Source organism: Myotis yumanensis, unplaced genomic scaffold (genome assembly GCF_028538775.1).
Source record: "Myotis yumanensis isolate MYYU_CA2020_CCGP unplaced genomic scaffold, mMyoYum1.0.hap1 SCAF_1, whole genome shotgun sequence".
Lineage (NCBI taxonomy): Eukaryota > Metazoa > Chordata > Mammalia > Chiroptera > Vespertilionidae > Myotis > Myotis yumanensis.
In genome coordinates, this window is record NW_027223752.1 from 57,226,778 (window position 1) to 57,248,987 (window position 22,210).

At 42.8% G+C, this 22,210-nt stretch overlaps 1 protein-coding gene across 1 annotated transcript in view; it reads right to left on the reverse strand.

Annotated features, from left to right (window-relative positions):
• The window catches only part of LIPC (lipase C, hepatic type), a 156,108-nt gene that overhangs the window by 128,507 nt on the left and 5,391 nt on the right, over positions 1–22,210 (reverse strand). Inside the window, exon 2 of the mRNA XM_070404380.1 lies at positions 1,482–1,613. Coding sequence (XP_070260481.1) covers positions 1,482–1,566 — 85 coding nt within the window. The 5' untranslated portion in view covers positions 1,567–1,613. The remainder of the gene's footprint in view (positions 1–1,481; positions 1,614–22,210) is intronic.

Sequence of the window (22,210 nt, forward strand, 5' to 3'; positions counted from 1 at the left end):
AAGGCAAAATAATCTATGTGAAGGCTCCAGGGCTGCACAGGAGAGGCTCTGGGATGCGGATTTGGATTGCAAAAATGTATTAAGCACTTTATGACATAGGCACTTTCCTATATGTGGGTGTCATCCTATATAATAAAAGCCCAGTGACTGAATGGCAGAACAACCTGAACAACCACAGTCCCTCGCCCCAGCTGGCCCTGCCCCCCAGCGTCCCTCCCCCCAATCAGGGGCCTCCCTCAGAGTGGGCTGGCTGGACCCCACCAGTGCACGAATTCATGCATCGGGCTTCTAGTACTTTAGTAAACAGCAAACAAACAAAACAACATTCCAAACCAAAGTTCAGGACAGCCCCTTCAGCAAAACCCTGCAAACCCAGGGAATAAAGATCATCAGCAATTTGGCCTGCATGGCTCTAAATGATTACTATCATTTTAGAACATGGCTTTGTAAATTGGATGTGTATGCAAAATAATTAGCATTAGTGGCTGGCACATGAAATGCTCAGTGGACAGTAATAAGTAATATTAATATTAAGTTATCAACTGACCTAGGGTTCAGAATCATAATTAAATACAAAGAACAGCCCTATTTCTTAAAGGAGAAATAAGGGTTCTGGAATTTTCAGGTACATTCTGGTTAGTAAATTCCTGATTCTCCATGTTTTTTGGAGCCTCCTTCCAGCATAGTCTTTGAGGAAAGAAAAAAATCTGAGCCTCTACCTTAGCATTACCAGTCTCTCGCCAGTAACCAGCACAAAAACAAAGTCCCACAGGCCAGGCTTATCTGGCCACATTGTTTGATTTGCTTCGAATCTATCGTTTATTGATCCTGTGCACTGTTCAGCCAGGAACCTGGGACCCACCTGATCAAACATTTGAATCCCTTTGGCCATCAGTCTAGTTTGTGAATTCACAGACCAGACAGGCATGATTGCTGGTGGATTCCCCAGACTCGGAGTAAAAGTTGGGCAGGAACAATGAAGTCTAGAGAATGTGCAATGGTATCTGTGCGTTAGACCTGACTGGAAGCAGGACTCTACACATTCCTTTCTTGTCTGAGAGAGCTCGTGCTGAGACAACCTCAGCAAGACGGAGCATTTCCCTGCACGCTGTGCTTCCCAATTGCAAATCAGATGCCGAATGAACACTCAGAAGGGTCGGGAATTCTTTCGGATTGTTCTCCGCGAGAGATGACCCTTTCTGAACCAGATGAGCAAGAGACTTCACTGCCAGCTGCAAGTGCGTTTACAAGACGTCTACTCCCAGTGGTTTCCTAAAATGCCCGTGGTTACAAGGAAACGACATGTCCCTGTGACCTGTCATGCCGCTAACAGAACGACCTGTCATGCCACGAACAGAACCGCCGGGTATGCTTTGCAGCCAGCTCTGTCCCACACAGTCAAGAACACGTGGACACTTTGTGACATACATTTAAAAAAAAATAAATCCATGCCCATCTCCGGAGAAAAGGCAGGCTCTTACCTAGTCCAAGGCTTTGTCCATGGGCACTTGATTGGATAAAGATGCTCAAAAGCAAGAAAATGGAGACACACAGGGGACTTCCCATTTCTCCTGAATCGCCCGGGGTCGAGGTCTTCGTGCTAATTTCTGAAGCTGAAGAGACCAGATTGCCTATTGATACTTTGTCAGGAAAGGCTGCCTGTTAATAATTAACCTTTAAACACATTATCTAGTGTTCAGACATTCCTTGCTACCCCAACCCCAAATCTAAGTATATTTAATACAAAAAAAAGGTTGATTTACAAAAGTGTTTTTTTTATCCTGATACGTGTTGAAAATAAAACATCTTGCCACGCACTCTTACCTTCTTAGGCCAAGGCCACAGTTCCAAACTAATCAATGTAAGGTTAATGTGTGCGTTGGGAAACCCTGTCAGAGGTCAGGGCAGGCGACGGTTGCCCAAGTTCCCCGACAGGACTGCAAAGGGGTTGCAGGCTCATGGCAGTGATGTTTTAAATTGCAGGTTAAGCCCGAAGAAAAAGCAAAGGGCTCTGCTATGCGGAGAGCTCCCAGAGGATCTGTGTTTGGTTGAGTTGAGCAAACGCGCTGGTGCCTGTGGCCAGAGCGGTGGGGCAATGTTTCTAAAACTGAAAGGGACAGGAAACCTCTAACCTCAGTGTACGAAGAAGCAAAGAGGCCTTCCTGGATGTCTTTGCTGGGACCCCATGGAGAGATGACCTTAGAAGAAACACAATCTTCACTCCTCTGTGTTAATTAATGCGCCAACGGTGTAGAGGGCTAAGAAGTGAGGCCACTAGGCAAAATCAGGCTGGGAAAATGAAACTGTGTATGACTCTTATAATATTCCTTGACTCTCTAGTTTTATTTTAACTTTATTCATTTGTTCAACTTTTTTTTTTTTTGCATACCTCCTGTATACCAGGCACTATTTGGACATTTGGGATATTCAAGCCAACAAAACAGACCACGATTCCAATCTTTGTGAAGCTGATACACACTTGGGGTTGTAAGGAGTCAAATAATACACAACAGACACAATAAATAAGATGTTTATGTAGAATGCAGTAAGAACTATGGAAAAAAAAAAGTGTAGCAGAGTTAAGGGGGTGGGAGAAGGTAGTGATTTTAAATAGAATGATCAGGGTGAGCCTTGTTTGCAAGTTGAGCTTGAAGAAAAAGTTTCAGTGAGCTACCTCTGCAGGAGAGGAGAGCCGAGGCAGCCAGGATAGTCAGTGCATCCAGTGCAAAGGTCCTGAGGTAGGAACATGCTTGGTATGTCCCAGGAACAGCAAGGAGACTAGCGGTTAGGGAAATGTCATTAAAAGGACTTTGGCTTTTCCTCTATGAAACATGGGCAACCATTCTGAGCAGAAGCCTGGCATGATTTGTATTATATTTTTAAAAGATCATTCTGGTTTGCAAGGCTAGAAACAGATTATTAGCAAGGGAGAAAGTGGGGAGATCTGTTAGGCGGCTATTGCTGTGGTCCAGCAAGAGATGATGGTGGCTTGACTCAGCATGGTAGCGGTGGAATGGGGGAGTGGTGGGTGGGTGCTGGACATATGTTGAAGGTAAATGCAGAAGGGTTTCCTGGCCACTGGGATGTGGGATGTGAGAGAATGAGAAAAGTTGAGGATGACTTCTAGGAATCGGGCTTGAGCAATGGGACAATGGGGTTGATATCAGCTGAGATGGGGAAGGCTGTGAATGGAGCAGGTTTTGGGGGAAGACTAGGAATTCAGTTTTGACCTTGTGGAGTTTGACGTGTCTCTGAGACACCCAAATGGGTAGACAGATAACTTGGTGATCAGTGCCCACCCAAAGCTGACAGACAGGATGTCTGAAGCCACCATCAGGTTTGGACAGATCGGCCCAAGGCCAGGGCCTATCACAGTGCTGTCCTATGGCTGCACCTCCTTCCAGAGGCTGCAGTGTGGGGATCACCCACTCAGATTTCTGCCCTGGCTCCCTAGCTGGCTCTGTCCTACTCTGCCCCCTTAAGCACGATCTGAAGGTTCCATTTTACGTCTATTTCCCAGAACGTTGGAACCTAAAACCAGCTGACTAGGCACGTTGGCTTCTTCTTCCCTGGCCCACCACCATCTCATGTCCTCTGGGTACTGCCAGGACCCCCTACCCTGCTCTGCAGATGAACCTACTAAGACGAAGTGCAACCAAGTGCCTCCAAAGATCCTGGGTCTACTGCAGCGGTTCTCGACCTGTGGGTCACGACCCCTTTGGCGGTCGTACGACCCTTTCGCAGGGGTTGCCTAAGACCATCAGATATTTACATTACGATTCATAACAGTAGCAACATTACAGTTATGAAGTTGCAACGAAAATAATTTTATGGTTGGGTCACAACATGAGGAACTGTATTTAAAGGGCCAGAAGGTTGAGAACCACTGGTCTACTGCTTACTAGCTGTGCAAAATGCTATGTAACCTCAATGAGGTCCATCCCCTCACCTGTAAAATGGGATAACATGAGCTGGAAACAATATTTTGAGTTATCAACTTAATATTATTTTTCTCCCAGCTCCCCCTTGCTCTCCCTCCCACTTAAGAAGGGCAAAGTAGAGAGAAGTCTATACATATTTTGTCTTCCCAAAACTTAGAACCTAGAGCAAGGAAATTGAACCAACAAAGGCAAGCAAATGGCTAACATGTGTTAAAGAAATGTGAAGGAATAAGGAACACTCCCACCTACCTTCCCATCACTAGAAAGAGAGTCTCTTGGGCTTTGCAAGTGGGAGGGGGAGGGAGAAATTGTCCATGAGGGCAGAGGGACAGTCCTTGCTTCCTAGGGACTCTGCTAGAGGTGGTAAGAACCCAGGGAGGAAATGGCTGTGTGTGCGCTGGCAGCCTGGCAAAAGATGTCCCTGTGCTTGGCATGGGGTGGGAGCAGTTGAACCTCCGGTGCCAACAGGTCATGTAAATGGGCAGGACCGGCCCCTCAGTGGCCACCTGTGTGGACTGATGACAAAAGATGAGGTGCTCACTCCCAACCAGGCCTGGATAGTGTGTCTGATCCAGAACTACAGCATAGCTGGGTGGGGTGGGGAGAAGGGATCCAGGAAAGTCTGAAAAATAAGTTTGGACTCGTAATTCAGATGGGTTAAAGAAAATAAAGACATTTCTTGCACAGCAGAATTCGTGGACTGAGATTCACACCTCTATAAACACAAGTATGTCCTGAGAACTTGAGATTTGTATGTGACGTGTCCAGCCAAATGCTTGGTTCACAGTAGAACTTCAATAAATTATAGTGCCTTATTTTACAGTAAATATGCTTAGGAGTCAAGAGTCCAGATTTTGAAATCAGACAGATCTAGGTTCAAATCCCTGACTTATCACTTACTAACTGGGTGACCTAGGGCAGTGGTCGGCAAACTGTGGCTCTCGAGCCACATGTGGCTCTTTGGCCCCTTGAGTGTGGCTCTTCCACAAAATACTGCCATCTGCGCATGGGCCACGACGTTTCAATCGGACTGTACATGTGCGCCTGCACATGGTATTTTGTGGAGGAGCCACACTCAAGGGGCCAAAGAGCCGCAAGTGCCTTGCGAGCCGCAGTTTGCTGACCACTGACCTAGGGCAAGACATTCATGCTCTGAACTTGACTTTTCTCTATCTGTATAATTGGACTAACAATACCTACCTGATAGGAGTAAAGGCGGTAACTTAAAGAGGTAAAGCCCTTAGCAATTCTGGCAAGAAGAAAATAAAAAATGTCAGCTATAATTATTATTATTATTATTATTTTTTAAAAATATATTTTATTGATTTTTTACAGAGAGGAAGGGAGAGAGATAGATAGTTAGAAACATCAATGGGAGAGAAACATCGACCAGCTGCCTCCTGCACATCTCCCACGGGGGATGTGCCCGCAACCCAGGTACATGCCCTTGACCGGAATCGAACCCGGGACCTTTCAGTCCGCAGGCCGACGCTCTATCCACTGAGCCAAACCGGTTTTGGCAATAATTATTATTTTTATTGTTTTTAATTCACTCTTGGGACCAAGAGGGTGTCCAGGAGGTAGATAACAGCAGGGCCACAGTTCAAATTCTAGCAGAAAATGAAAAGGTTAGGGAAACAGAAGGATCTGGACCAGTCATTCAAAAATCTAATTGCACGTTGGAGTCGGAGTCAGCTAATAGATCAGGAAAAGGGGGAGTTATGGGCCTATTCCAAGGACAACTGAATCAAAACTTCTAAGGGTAGGGTCTGGAGAACCTTCATTGTAAACAAGTCCTCCAAATTGTTCTTGGTTCCCTGAAGTTTGAGAACCATTGCCTCAGAGTGGTGCTTGAGAGGTCTACTGGGATATAAGAAGAAAATAATAGATCTTTCAGATTTTCCTTATATTATATGTTAGAGCCATTTAGTGTCTCCTCCAAAATTCATGTGTTGAATCCTAACCCCCAAGGTGATGGTATTTGGAAGTGGGGACCTTGGGAGGTAAGAAGGTCATGAGGGCAAAGCCCTCATGAATGGTATTAGTGCCCTTGTAAAAGGGACCCTGAAGAGATCCCTTGCTCTGTCCTCCATGGAGGTTACAATGAGAACATGATCATTTATGAGGCCTTCATCAGACATCAAATCGGCTGGTGCCTTGATCTTGGACTTCCCAGTCTGCAGAACTGTGAGAAATACATTTCTGTTGTTAGTAAGCCATACAGTCTATGGGATCTTACCTAATAGTAGACAAACATGTAAATTGACAGTCCCTTTGCTATGCTCACCAGCCAATCAGGAGAGTATGCAAATTAACTCAACAAAGTTGGCGGTTAATTTGCATACGTAGGTGCAAAGCACGGAGTGAAGACTGAAGGCTCCGGCCGGAACGAAGGCCTGGGTCCCAGGTGCTGGCAGAAAATCGGTGCCGGCAGCCAGGGGAAGGGAAGGCCTATTGCACGAATCTCTTCATGCAATGGGCCTCTAGTTCTAGTATATCAGCACAGACTAAGACATCACCTTGGAAAATTTTGTTTGTATATTTATAATGTTTATAATATACTCGCACCATATAACTTATATATCGTACTATGTAATAATATCTGAGTGCTATCTATATATATAAAAGCTTAAGTGACCCTTACGACTGGACGACTGGATGACCAAACGACTGGCTGGTCGCTATGACACACACTGACTACCAGAGGGAAGACGTTCAATGCAGGAGCTGCCCCCTGGTGGTCAGTGTGCTCCCACAGCCAACCTCCCTCAGCCCCTCCCCCTGGCTGGCCCTGATTGGCCCCAATTGGGACTGGGTGAGGTGGCCCTGATTGGCTCCGATCACCAGCCCGTCCGAGGGACCCCACCCATGCACGAATTCATGCACAGGGCCTCTAGTATAGTTTATAAGCAAATAAACATCCATATATTTGGGAAGGGGCACCCAAAATATTTTTTAAAAAACTGATAAAGGCACTCCATTAAAAGGGTGTGAAGGTTCTGCCATAGAGGATTAGTGTGGCCCCCAGGCCTTCATGACCTGACTCCATCAATACTTTGGAACAGTCTTTGAATCCATTAGTGAGATCTTTAGTCATTTCCACACCCAAGAAATCCCAGTGGTTTATGGAGGACCTTCCATTTTTCATGAGCTGGAAAGGAGGCAGGCCTGAGTGCCAGGGCGGCTGGAGCATGTAGTAGCGTTCTCAGCGCTGCCCATGGTAGTACAGCCCAGTGGTTTCTCTCGTCTGCACTCCTCAGTCTAAAATAATGATGGTATTATAGTTAGAGTCTTAAAAACTGTCCCATTTTTGTTCTCTCTTAATTTGAAGAGCTTCTTAAAGAAATAGAGATTTTCAGATTGGCATTTGATGACCTGAATGTAGCCTTTCCTTTTAGTGTAATGGTGATAAGAAAGTTAATCAGGAGAAGAGCAATCAATATTTTACAGAGGTAACGAGAGCAAGTCCCAGAAGGGAGAAGCCAGGGGATCAAGGTGAAGGTCACTGATGAGAGAGACAGGGTTTTATATTCAGGACCGGATTTGTTTGTGTTCGTCTTCAGAAACTGGGGATACCTGAGAAGGGCAGCCCCATGTGGGGTTCTAAGAAAAGAGTAATCAAAACAATAACTTTTGGATGGGTACTATCATTTCCCCAATTTTACAGCTGAGACTTCAGAGATGAAAAACTGAGACAAAACCCATATCTTACTAGTAAAAGGTTGAGAGGGGCGAAATCAGGGCCATCTGAGCCCAGGGTCAGTTTCCTTAACCACACACCCTTCATCTGCTTTCCCGGGACTGCACCCTCTTCCTCTTGAAAGATAAAATTTGTCAAGTTTTCAGGGTCATTGTCACTAGACAATGATGACTCTCTCTTATTCCTGCTTGGGGCAAGACTGCCACTAGGAAAATGACCAAGTTTCTATTGCAAGGCCAATCGATCTGTGTGGACATTCTTGCACCATGCGTGGATATGGCAAAACAAGTCGGGACTCTTCCTCAGTTTGAGTTGGCTTCCACCATGCCATCATTTGGAAAGGGGTTGGTCTGGAGTTTAACCTTTTTCTTATCAGTTTTTTTAAAGAACAGTACACAAATGAAAGGGGAAAACAAGGTTGAGGATGATGTTTTAGACTGAAAGAATGAAGTAGTTCAAGAATTTCAAGATCATCATGTCTCATCAATTAACCTTTGCAGGTTGTCCTTCTTATCAGCTCAGCCTCTGACTCACTGTGTGAACTTGGGTGAATTATGTAACCTCTCCCTGCGTCAGTTGTCTTTTCTGTAGAAGGAAAGGGCTTATACAACTCCTGGCACAATCAAAGCTCATTTGGTTTTTGTTACGAACGAATTAGGAATTACTTCTTCCATTTTACAGGTGAGAAAACTGAGGCTTGGAGAGTCTTTGCCCAAGGTCACATGTTTAATCCACATAGACTGGATAGAAGGACTTTGAGGTCCCTGTAAGCACTGTTGTTCTCTTGTCTCCCAAGTTTAAAGTGAAGAGCTGAGTACCTATGGAGCAAAGAGCTGAGATCTCTTCCTACACTTACTTTTATGTTTTCTGCTCTGTGCTGGCCCATTTACATTTCCCATTCGAATTTCAGCTGCTGGTTTGTGCAACAATTAAAAGCACCAAACCAACCAACCACCACCACCACCAACAAAACCCCCCACAGAAACTAGAGCATTCTTTTTTTGTGACTAGATACTCTGGAACCAATAATGCATTCTATGATTTTAGTAGTCCCAGTAGAATGGAAGACTTTTTTTCTCTGCATTATGGTTGGAAGCAAAAGGAAGTAAAGATTTAAGTTGGTTTCGAACAGCCAGATCGGCATTGAACATTGCCGGATCCTTAAAGTTTTTAAAGAGTTTTCTCCTCTATAAGAAAGAGGGTGGGCATAGACTAGATTCTGTGCTCACATCACCCAGCTGCTTGCGGTGTGGGTTAGCTTGTAGAGAGGTGATCATGCTAGGGTCCTCAGAGAGACCAATCAAGACAAACTGAATTGGCTGATTGCAGCAAACCAGAGGCACAGTTGGGCAGGTGAGCTCTCTTGCTGGGTCCCAGTGCTTTTGACTATGAGATACCCAAGGCCCAGCCTTCATCCTGGGTATCAGGCAGGGCTGGGGCATGGCTGGGATGGGAAGGGCCCAAGTCTCTCTAGAGCAGCTGCTATTGACACCATGTCTCATCACTCATCTCACGGAAGCTTTCTGGGTGAGCAAATGCAGTCCTTGGGTGCAGGAAATCAGGAATAGTTCCCAGGGATCTGCTTCAAGGGCTGCTGCTGACTCATCATTTTTCCACGGACAGAATATCTTGCTGACGTGGTTACTCATTGATTCCTAGGCAGGCCTAGAAGTCAGGGGCCTACAGTTCAGGGGCAAACTCCCGAAGATGCCACACTCTTTCCGTGATCTCATTGAAACCTCAGGAACAATGCTGTGGAGGCAGGACAGAAAACAGTCCAGGAAGCTCTCCACAAGTGAAATGAGAAGTAGGAAAGGACATTACAGGCCCCTAAGCTGCTAGGTGCTCCCCTTAGAACCCCCACCTCCACGAATGATCAAAGGGAAACTGTTTATGGCAGGAAATTCCTTTGGTGGTTGCAGAAGGCAACAATGAGAACTGGCTAAAACCAGGTCAATCCAAGATGGAGGAAAAATTGACGGGAAAATGACCCCCAAGCTCATTGTACTATCATTATAATGAAAACTGACACCACAGGTAGAAGGGGACCGAGGGGGATGGACCGTGTTAGAAACAAGACCCCCTCTCAACCAGAAGGCGGACACAGGATTTTGGTGCCACAAAATCCAGGAACAACCAGCCTTGGAAACATAAAATCCTAAGAACTGACTGATCTGGTCACAACTCACTCTCAAGTTCACCCGCGTCCACTCGGACGTGTACTTTCACTTCTTGCACAGCAGACCCCTGTGAGACTTGCAACCAGGGGAGCAGCAGGTGGGGGCAGGCAGTTCCGGGCTTGCCCCCTGATCATGTCTCCAGGAACCCACGTCCTGGCCTCTTTCTTTCTCTACCTAAATAAAACTTGCTTTTGAACTCACTCAAACTTGCTCTTGAATTCTTTCCTGCACAAATCAACAGCCTGGAGGTCCTGACCATACAGGGCCAGTGACACTGTGAATCAGGTGTGATTATTCCCTATGTACAGAGAAGAAAACCGAGGCTTAGGGAGGTTACTGAGTTGCCCAAATCCATACTCTAGTAAGTGGTGAGATGGGATTTGAATTATGTGTGTCTAACTCCAAAGCCCACACAAGAAAAAGTAGCCGTGCCAAGGAAGGTACGAATTGGCTGTGAGGTCTTCATGTGTCTAACATTAAAAAAATGCAATTGTGTTGTGCGCTTGCACTGCAGATCATGACATAGATCATGGGTTTACTACTATTATTTTCAAAACAAATGTTCTGAAGCCCTTTCTCAGCTATTTGATGGAGATAACTCGGAACAGTCCATGAGATATAGTGCAGATAGGCATCCTGGAGATGTGATGGCAGGATAGACTTATCTCATTTATATGCAGATGAATTTCCCCCCATCAACAGTAACAAAGACCAGCCAAGATGGGGGGACAGAGCCTTTCCCCACGAAGCTTTGTCATGAACCAGAGTGCTTGACAGGAAATTGTCAGGGTGAGACTTTGCTATGAAAGACCTAACTTACACACCGTATAATCATCCAGTTACTCTTGAAACCATTTGGGTTAGAACATGTCCAGGGTCCTCCAGGAAGCAACACTGAGATATTTTGATATGCTTTGATAATTCTGTTAAGAGATCATTATTTTTTAAAAGGTCAAATCATAACTCTCATGCAGATATGAAAATAAACATGTGGTTATTTATTTAATTCAATAAAGAAGCTGGTGATGGAATTATAGCCAGTTCCAAGGAAAAGCCAGAAACTGCCACAAATGTATACCGATAAGGGAATGCTGAAATGAATGTGCAGATGGAAACAAAAATTCCTTCTTGCACAGGGAGGGAGGGAAGTCAACCCAACTTCGCAGTTCAGGACAGAATTTGCATGTTACCTTGCTACTAGCTACCTGCAATGTAACTGAGGTACCTACAGAGGGATAAAATGCCTCCAGGGCAACGGACACTAGAATCAGATGACTCAGGAGGCTGTGCTGGGTGGCCATAATGCTAGTGTTCCACTGACGCACAAATTTCCCCGCTAATTCCTATTGTTAAGAAATGACAGAGGGAAGTACCAGCTACAGAATGCTAACGGTAACAGAGCAGGTTCCTCCCAGGGGAAGGGCTGCCTCTTTTTGAGTCTTTGTCGCCCAAGTGGAGGCTTTGTGATAACGGAGCTGGATTTGCAGGTTGGCCCTGTTAGTGGGCAAATCATTTAAAAATCTCTGTGCCTTGGTTTCCTCACTCGAAAAGGGAGGTTTGGGGGAAGAATAAATAAGAAAATCCATGAGTTGTGCTTAGCACATCACCTCAGCTGTTATTATTTTTATTGATTACAAGTTTTTTGTTGTTGTGCTTTCTACTTCTCCTACCTTTACACGTTCCTCCCCTTCCTTTTTCTCTTCCCACCTCACTGACTGTGATAAAGAGCAGGAGGACTCCTTATGGCAATGGGGCTCAGGGCGGGCTGCCCCAAATGTGCTACTGTGGCATGTGGATTATTTGGAGCTTAAGACAATCAAGGCCCGATAGACGCACCAAGAGACTTTTACCCCTCCCCCCCTTCACTGCCTAAAAGAATTTAGATAAGGACCCTGGGCCAGAAAGAGAGCTGTCACCAGAGGCACATTTTTACATCCGAAGGACTTATCTGGCCCTGGGTGGGTGGTTCAGTTGGTTGGGGAATGGTCCCAGGCACCAAAGGGATTCAGGTTTGATTCTGGTCAGGGCATGTACCTAGGTTGCAAGTTTGATCCCTGACTGGGGACTCGCACAGGAGGCGACCGATTGATGTTTCTCTCTCTCTTCCTTCCCTTCTTCTCTCACCAAAATAAATAAAAACCTATCCTCCGGTGAGGATTTTTAAGAGGACTTATCTGCGTGCATGGCAAGCATCTGCTTACTAAGCATTTGCTCTTCCCATCTCCCTGGGACTCCTTGTCCTCCCCTTGGAAGTCGCAGACCCTGCCCTCTTACTCAGGATGGCGCAGAAGCCTCCGCTGACCGACTGTCTGAGAGCCTCTCAGGTCTTCTTGGTGGGGCTCCTGTCCATACGAAATTAAATTTGTTTTTCTCCTGTTAGTCCGTCTTATGTCAATTTAATTATTAGGCCAGCTAAAGGACCTAGAAAGGGAAACGTTTTCCTTCCCTACAATAGTGCTTTTGGAAAAAAAAACCCCAAACTATATATAGCATCTATGTTTCTTGTTCTTGACTTTGAAATTAACTGTATAAATTGTTACATAGTCCTTTTCATTTAAAAATAAAGCACCCCCTGACCCAAGTATTTGCTTTCTTTTTGTTGTTGTTGTTGTGTTGTGTGTTTCTGAGTAATTCCCACTATCCGTCTTGGGCCAGCTCATCCTGAATGTAAAAGGTGGTTCCTTTTCTCAGGTTCACGGCCTGAGAAAATCTTGGGTGGGAAAGGCTCTCAGAGGGGCTCCTTACAGGGGACGGCCTGGCGAGGTGACCGCTAGAGTCAGGACCAGGAACTTGGTCGTGAGCCTCTCCCCAGCCTGACACTCCTCAGACCCCAGGGGCCGTGTTCAAGGGCCAGCGAGCCCGTGTGCGCCTGGCGGGCCGTGTGCACCGAGCACCAGAGAGAAGGGTCCACTCTACCCTGCCGACGTGCGTGGTGCACAGCTGCTTTCAGGAAGTGTGCTTTTTCCCTTTGGGTCTGGTGGAGGGGGATCTCTTCCACCGCAAAGAGGAATCCCTGCACGGATCAGGGTCAGGATGCCTGCATGGATTCCCCTGTCAGCCCCAAGTTCGGGTCTCCTGCCCTGAGGTGAACCCCACAGGTTCTGGAGCAGCCTGCTTGTGTTCTGCTGGGGAGGAGCCAGCCTGTGCTCTGCTGGAGCCAGCTTTACTCACCTCCAGGCCAAGCTCAGGCAGAGGAGGACGAAAACACGGCCCTGTCTGGGCTTCCTTTAAATTTATGGCCACTGGAGTGATACCCTGGAGAGAGCCATTTGTTACTGCCTAGCTCCACTCCCGTCGCCTAGTCTGGCTGCCAGGCGACCGGAGGACTCTTGGGAGAGCGAGTGTCCTTTTGCTGCCTTAGGAAACAGCAGTGATTAGGTCTCCGAGGTCAGGCAATGTGTCAGTGGGCTCTTGCGTCTGGGAGGAGGAGACAATCAGATTTACAGAGGGCTCCCTGCCTCCAGAGACTCTGCTATCGTATCATCTCGCTCGGGCAAAACTGCTTGTCTTAGCTCTTGATAAAAAAGTAACTTCCCTTGTCCGTTTTTCAGTTAATGTGTAAATAAGGAAGGAAAGGGTAGACTGTTAATGTGTGTAGCGCAGCGGTTCTCAACCTGTGGGTCGCGACCCCTTTGGGGGTCGAACGACCCTTTCACAGGGGTGGCCTAAGACCATCGGAAAACACATATATAATTACATATTGTTTTTGTGATGAATCACTATGCTTTAATTATGTTCAATTTGTAACAATGAAAATACATCCTGCATATCAGATATTTATATTATGATTCATAACAGTAGCAAAATTATAGTTATGAAGTAGCAACGAAAATAATTTTATGGTTGGGGGTCACCACAACATGAGGAACTGTATTAAAGGGTCTTGGCATTAGGAAGGTTGAGAACCACTGGCTTAGAGTTTCAGATGTGCCTAAGGCAGAGCTAGGCTCACACCCTCATCTTTGGTCCTCAAATCCATGTCTTTCTCTGTGGCACTAAGTTTGGCCAAGCCTGGGTCTCGCTACACCAGTGGTTCTCAACCTTGGCTGCACATTAGAATCACCTGGGAATCTTTTTAAAATCCTGATTTCTGGGCCTCATCTTCCGGAAATTCTGTTTCTTTGTTACTGATGTTGTGGCCCCACCCCATAACAAAGAAACAGAATTTCCGGAGGATGAGGCCCAGAAATCAGGATTTTAAAAAGATTCCCAGGTGATTCTAATGTGCAGCCAAGGTTGAGAACCATTGCCTTAGACGTTGGAGGTTGCAGGGAGGGAAGCAGGGAGGGGGACAAGGGTAGCTGAGATCTAGGGGCCTGCAGGTGAGCTGAGGGCCACTGCAATTAGGGAATTCCTGGGGGCCTCACAGGTCCCCCCTAGCAGATAAAGCCTGGGATGTTTGGTTAACGTAGGAATTAATTTTATGATGAAGTTCACTTTAGGCGTCTCTCAGACCCTCTTTGCTGACCCCTCTTGTCTTCATTGCTGCTTTGACCGAGTTCAGAGCCCTGGAATTGCCCTCAAGACCCTCCTCACCGCTGACCCCAGGACAATCTCTGTCTGGTCTGCTTTCTCCCTGGGGACTCACGAGGAGAGCGGTCTGGGTATAGAGGTGAACTCTTCCAAACAGTGAAAGCAGATGGAAAAGAGAAGGTGTCCAAGGGCCGAGCCCTGGGAGGTCCGGCATTTAGAGGTCAAGGAGATGAGGAGGACCATTCTGCTTTGGCCAAATTATTCCTTTTTTAAAAAAATATATTTTTTTATTGATTTCAGAGAGGAAGGGAGATAGATAGAAACATCAATGATGAGAGAGAATCATTGATTGACTGCCTCCTGCAAACCCCCTACTGGGGGGGATTGAGCCCACAACCCAGGCATGTGCCCTTGGCCAGAATTGAACCTGGGACTCTTCAGTTCACAGGCCAACACTCCATCCACTGAGCCAAACCTGCGAGGGCCCAAATTATTTCTTAAGAATAAATTCAATGAATTCAGCAATGTAGCAGGATACAAAATTAACACCAAGAAATCTATGGCATTTATATACACCAATAGTGAACTTACAGAAAGAGAGACTAAAAAAGCAATCCCATTTACCATCGCACCAAAAAAATTAAGATACTAGGAATAAACTTAACTAAAGAGGTAAAAGACCTCTACTCAGAAAACTACAGGATGTTGAAAAAAGAGATAGAGGAAAACATAAGCAGATGGAAGAACATACCGTGTTCATGGATTGGTAGAATCAACATCATCAAAATGTCCATACTACCCAAAGCAATCTATAAATTCAATGCACTTCCCATTAAAATACCAAAGGCATATTTCACAGACCTAGAACGAACTCTCCAAAAATTCATCTGGATAAAAAAAGACCCCAAATAGCTGCAGCAATCCTGAGAAAGAACAAAGTAGGTGGGATCTCAATACCAGATATCAAGCTGTATTACAAAGCCACTGTTCTCAAAACTGCCTGGTACTGGCACAAGAACAGACATATAGATCAATGGAATAGAATAGAGAACCCAGAAATCGACCCAAACCAATATGCTCAATTAATATTTGACAAAGGAGGCAAGAACATACAATGGAGTCAAGACAGTCTCTTCAATAAATGGTGTTGGGAAAATTGGACAGATACATGCAGAAAAATGAAACTAGATCACCAACTTACACCATACACAAAAATAAACTCAAAATGGATAAAGGACTTAAATGTAAGACGGGAAACCATAAAAATACTAGAGGAATCCAAAGGCAACAAAATCTCAGACAAATGCTGAAGCAATTTCTTCACCGATACAGCTCCTAAGGCATTGAAAACTAAAGAGAAAATAAACAAATGGGACTACATCAAAATAAAAAGCTTCTGCAGAGCAAAAGAAACCATCAACAAAACAATAAGAAAGCCCACTGCATAAGAGAACATATTTGCCAATGTTATCACTGATAAGGGTTTAATCTCCAACATTTATAGGGAACTCTTACAACTTAACAAAAGGAAGATAAACAATCCAATCAAAAAATGGGCAAAGGACCTAAATAGACACTTTTCAAAAGAGGACATTCAGAAAGCCAAGAGACATATGAAAACATGCTCAAAGTCACTAATCATCCAAGAGATGCAAATCAAAACAACAATGAGGTACCATCTCACACCTGTCAGAATGGCTATCATCAACAAATCAACAAACGACAAGTGCTGGAGAGGTTGCGGAGAAAAGAGAACACTCGTGCACTGATGGTGGGAATGCAGACTGGTGCAGCCACTATGGAAGACAGTAAGGAGTTTCCTCAAAAGTTAAAAATGGAACTCCCATTTGACCCAGTGATCCCACTTCTAGGAATATATCCCAAGAAACCAGAAACACCAATCAGAAAGGATATATGCACCCCTATGTTCATAGCAGCACAATTTACCATAGCTAAGATTTGGAAACAGCCTAAGTGCCCATCAGCAGATGAATGGATTAGAAAACTGTGGTACATCTACACAATGGAATACTATGCTGCTGTAAAAAAGAAGGAATTCTTACCATTTGCAACAGTATGGATGGAATTGGAGAGCATTATGCTAAGTGAAATAAGCTAGTCAATGAAAGAAAAATACCACATGATCTCACTCATTTATGGATAATAAAGATCATTATAAACTTATGAACAAAAATAGATACAGAGGCAGAGCAGCATTGAACAGACTGTCAAACTACAGTGGGAAGCCCGGGGAGGGTTGAGGAGGAGGTAAGAGATCAACCGAAGGACTTGTATGCATGCATATAAGCATAACCAATGGACACAAGACACTGAGGGGTAGGGGAGGCCGGGGGAATGTCAAGGGGGTGGGAAAAAGGAGACATATGTAATACTCTTTGTAATACTTTAAGCAATAAAACAAAATTAAAAAAAAATTCTTATTGGTAACTTTTCTGCCTGAAGGGTGGGAGCAATATGATTGTAAATGAATGTGTGAGTCAATTTCTGGGCAGCTTCCCCCACATTGGATGTTAGCATTCAACTTTTTTTTGGTTCTGTTAGAATATGTAAATTGTCACCTTCAGATTGCATGCCTTTGATTTTTAGAGAGAATGAACATTCCCTACTCTGTCTACTGATTGTATTTCCCTTATGGGAATGGTTCTGTCTTTTACCTGTTTATCGTTTGGAATCTTGACATTTATTTTACAAATTTGAATTAGCTATTTATGATAGATCTTAATTCTTTATGCTGTTTGATAGAACTATTTCCCCCTCTTTAAAAATTCTTTAGTAGTGCTAATTTTTATAGTGTAATCACTTAATTGTTTCAAAGCTAATAGAAAGCTAAAATTCCCTGAGAGGTGATAAACACTTAAATTTTTTGTCAGTTCTTCCATAATTAGATTTCATATTTAAATCTTTAATCAACCAAAGTTAAGTTTGGTGAGTATTTTACTTTTAATAACTTTTTATATTATAAAATCAATAACTTTATTATAAAAAATAAGAAAACGAAGAGTAGAAAACCCCTACATTATTAACCAATGTTACCTCAATAAATTTAATTTAAAAAAACCTGATGAAGAATATACATAATTTCACCATCCATACATAGCCACTGTTGACATTTTGATGAATACCCTCCAAATTATTTTTCCTATGTATTTATTTTAAAAAATACAACTGTGCACATACTACACAAACTCAATAACCTGTCTTAATATATTAATGACATATTTCAGTGGCATTAAATATTCTTTTAAAATATTATTTAAAATAACTATAGAGTATTCTGTTTATAGATGTACCATAATTAACTTAATTCCTTAATTTTTAATTAACTTTAATGGATTTAAGATATCACTATTATGAATGATGCTGCTATGAACATACTTAAGCATAAATCTTGGCTCACATTTTCAATCACTTACTTTGTTTAAATTTCTTAAAGTAGAATTGCTGAAGCAAAGGTTATAAATATATATGAATATATATATTTTTTTGCCTTCTTACATGTACTACTAAATTAAGTAAATGCATATCATTTTATGTTCTCATCAACAGTGAATGGATAGTGCTCCCCCCCTACCCTCTCCCCATTTTAACATTAGCTATTAACATTTTTACAATTTGATCTTCAATTGATAAGCCAAAATGGTATAAGTATATTTTATTTTACTTTTTTTTACCAGTGTGTTAAAGTTGAATTTACCACTCCCCATTTTATTTAATATTTTCTTTTTTATAAATTACCTATTAATGATGTTTTATGTCATATACTAGTTCATATATTTTTAATCTATTTTAAATTTGAGGTCCTCATTTCAATTTTTAAAAATGATTTCAAATATATAGTATAATAAATATTTATGAATACCACCCTGTTACTCAGATCCATCAAATCCTAAAATGTTGCCATATATGCTTCCTATTTTTGTTAAGAAATAGAATACCTGTATACCTGTGTACCTCTTTCCAATCTAATCTCTCTCTCTTTTTTTTTTACCTCAGAGCCAACCCCATCCTGAGTTTGGTGTCTATAATTTTCATCTATGTATATGTTTGCATCATATGTATGTAGCTATAAAATATACAATTATAATTTGTATATGTACACATATTGAATGTGTACATGAATATGTACACATATTCATGAAAATGTGAATGTTTCTCTAATTCTTGATAGTGTTGGATTGTTTCATTTCCACCTGTTTAATGAATGCAAAATGGTATCACATTGCCTTATTTTTCATCTTTCTCATTACTGGTGAGGCTGAACATCTTTTTGTATGTCAGTAATCATTCAAATTTCCTCTGCTATGAATTGCTTGTCTCTTACCTTTTGCCCATCACCTTTCTATTATTTCATTAGTGTTTTTCTTACTAATTTCAATTCTCTGTTGTTACATGTGTTGCAAATACCCCCGCCCAATCTGTTTCCTTTTTGTCTTTTCACAATGCCTGTGGTGTTTTTATTGAACAGAGTTTTAAATTTTCATGTAGTCAGATTCATCAGTCTTTTCCACCAAGAAGAATCCTGTAGAGAAGGCAAAATTTTACCTTTACCCGCTTAGGGCTTTTTTGGCTGGGCCTGAGCGTTAAACTGACATAAGACAGACTAACAGGAGAAAAGCATACAAATTGGTATGTTTTACATGATACAGGAGCCGTCTTAAGGAAATGAAGACCCAAAGAAAGGGTGAAACTTACATGCTTTTATACTGGGTTGAACAAAAAAGGAAATTGTGGAAGAGTAACAAAACTATGTAGGGAGGATAAAGGAAGATAAGAATTATTTAAACAAGGTCTGTCTGTACAGAATTCCCTCAGCTTTTATTCTTCATGGAAGAATGTTTCTTTTCCCCTGGTACTGAGAGGGCAACTTTCATAGGGGAATTAATTTTTATCTCATGTTTTTGGAAGACAAGGGGAAATTAGAATACCTTTCTTGAATCTCCTTTTTTTCAAGTGCTCTTTAGCTCAAAGTAATCCTTATGCCAGAGTGGCATATTTTGGGATAGTCTGTTATCCTTAAACCCTTTGTGTCTTCATTTCTTCAATTTTTCTTTTAAGTCTCACCCTGCCCCTCCCTCCAAATTAGCAATTCATTTGTAAAAGGTATTCGGTGATTGGTCATAATCTTTCAGCTTTCTTTGAATTTATCTTTATTGGTTACCACACTCTCGTTATAGCTGCATTCTGTAAGCTCAATTTAAATGAATTTTCTGCCTATGTTTATTGGGCTTGGCAAAGATGAAGTAATGAGTAAGCTAGCAAATAGAAGGTATTGATACTGTTGTAATTAGCTAATTATTAATAGGAAAGGAGCAAAGGGAAGATCAGACATTATAGGCATGTTCCCTGCAAAAACACTGGGGGAAGGGGACTGGACTGGGCAAAGGCAAGCTAGATTCATGCCCAGTAAAGTTGGGATGACAAAGGGAAGGCATTTGGTTGTCAATCACACCTGGGAACAGAGGTGGTTGGTCAGAATGGGTGTGCCACTGCAAACCCAGGAAGATTTGGGATACTTAATCCCCGAAAAAAAGGAGGTCTCTCTTATGCTCTTGGTTCCTCTCGGCCCACTTGGCTCATGGCTTATGCTTGGCTTCCTGGCATTTGTTTGCATGCAATGGACTAGTGGACTGCAACTAGCCTGACGCTGAACTGGACCCAGCTCCAACATGGAAGGGAAACTCTGGACCCTGGCTTTGCTTCTAGCTTTACCGAAACCCCAGCTACACTCCTTCTATGACTGGACTAAGGGAAATGGAATTTTGAAAACCCAGGAATTTAATTCCACACAAATAAAAATCACTCATTCTCCTGTGCAAGTCTCAGAAAATTCCTTTTCTCTTGGGATCTCATAAGAAGTCCACCCCAGCAGCACCCAGTGGGGAAGAGGACCCTCCATGTCGTCTGGTAACAGTGCACAAGACATTCTGCTCGCATGCCCTCGGTAGTCATTGCTAGTTGGCTGCATTAATTTCTTTGTTTATGTACCCATATATTCACTTATCCAACAACTATTTTTGGAAACTCTACTATATGCCTGAGCCAGTTTTTTTTAATTCTCACTTGAGTATATGTTTTTATTGATATTTTTAGAGTGAGAGGAAGGAAGGAAGGAGGAGGGGGAGGAGAGAGAGAGAGAGAGAGAGAGAGAGAGAGAGAGAGAAAGAGAGAGAGAAACATCAATTAATTGCCTCCTGTATGTACCCCAACTGGGATCAAACTGGCAACCTAGGTAAGTGTCCTGACCAGGAGTTGAACCCACAACCTTTTGGAATAAGGGGTGACACTCCAATCAACTAAGCCACCTGGTCATCAGGCTCAAACCAGTTTTATCGGAATTGGCACTTCTGCACATTTGTCACCCTAAGATGTGTGTGTGTGTGTGTGTGTGTGTTTGTGTGTGCTGTGTTTTTCACAGATTTGTGGATGAGTATGATACTTACCTCCTAGGATGAATTGGGTATCGTGTCTTATTTTTCCATTATTTGGAGCTAATTACATAATATGAAAAAGTTTGTTTCTTGAATATGAGAAGTATTGTTTAGTAAATTTGTTTGGGTAGATGAGGTGTTTCTTTAATAACTTCCACAATTTCCTTCTCCATCATTATGTTCACATTTTCTACATCTTGTTTTGCCAATTTTATACTTTATATTTTGTATTGTCCATTTGGCTAAATATCTTAAATAACTATAATTTGTGCATTGCAATCATTTATACTTTAAAATCCTTTATATCAATTGTTAAATCATCAGTCTTGTTTTTAATTTTGTTGATTTATACCCTTTCTTTTATTTATTGTATTTCCAAGGGGTTTAATCTATCTTATAATCTTCTCAGAGAATGAGCATTTAAACTTATTTATGTCCACTGATTTTCTTTTTTTCAGTTTATTTATTTCTGTCCTTCATCTTTATTATTTTCCCTTATTGTGGAGAGCGGCTATAGCGTTCGGACAGGTTCAAGCCTCAGACTAATGAGAAGGCACAGTCCTCTTGTGGCAAAGCCACGTGCAAGTCCCAGCTTGGAGGGCAAAGCCCTCCCAGCACAATTATAGCCAAAGGATATAGTTCAGTGGTTCTCAACCTTGGCTGCACATTAGAATCACCTGGGAATCTTTTAAAAATCCTGATTTCTGGGCCTCGTCGTCCGGAAATTCTGTTTCTTTGTTATGGGGAGGGGCCACAACATTAGTAACAAAGAAAACAGAATTTCCGGAGGATGAGGCTCAGAAATCAGGATTTTAAAAAGATTCCCAGGCGATTCTAATGTGCAGCCAAGGTTGAGAACCACTGATATAGTTGTAAGCTTGAACCTATGGTCCGAACACTTGGTCCCATGTGGCTGAGTGACGTGGGCTTGATAGGGTTCACATGCATGTAATTGAGTAGATTAGAACATTGTTAACATCTTGACCACACCCTTACTTTACCTCGTGGAATCTGGCTATCAAATAAAGACTTGGCTTGTGGGCGCTGTTGCTGTCTCTCCATCAGAGAAGCAGTGTCCCACCGAGACCCAGCTTTCATTCTCTTGTCTGTCTTTTCTAAATCCTTCATCGCCCCCGGCCCCCCGCTCCCCCCTCAGGTTTACCCTTGGTTGTGCTGGTGCGGCACACCTTATGTTGATTCTCTTCTTTTTATACGATTTTAAAGCAAATGCTTAGTTCACTTATTTCTCATTTCTAAAATGCATCTACCTCTTTACCTTTGGGCCCTGATTTGTTCACACCCCTCTCACTTTTGATAGGTGGTGCTTTCAATTTTATAATATTCCAAAGTTATTATCATGTCCTTAATTTCCTGCTTAACATTGCTGCTTAGGGGACTTTTGTTGCGGTTGTTAGAAGTTGTCACCCATTCTTTGTTGTTGTAACTGTTTATCCTATATAATAAAAG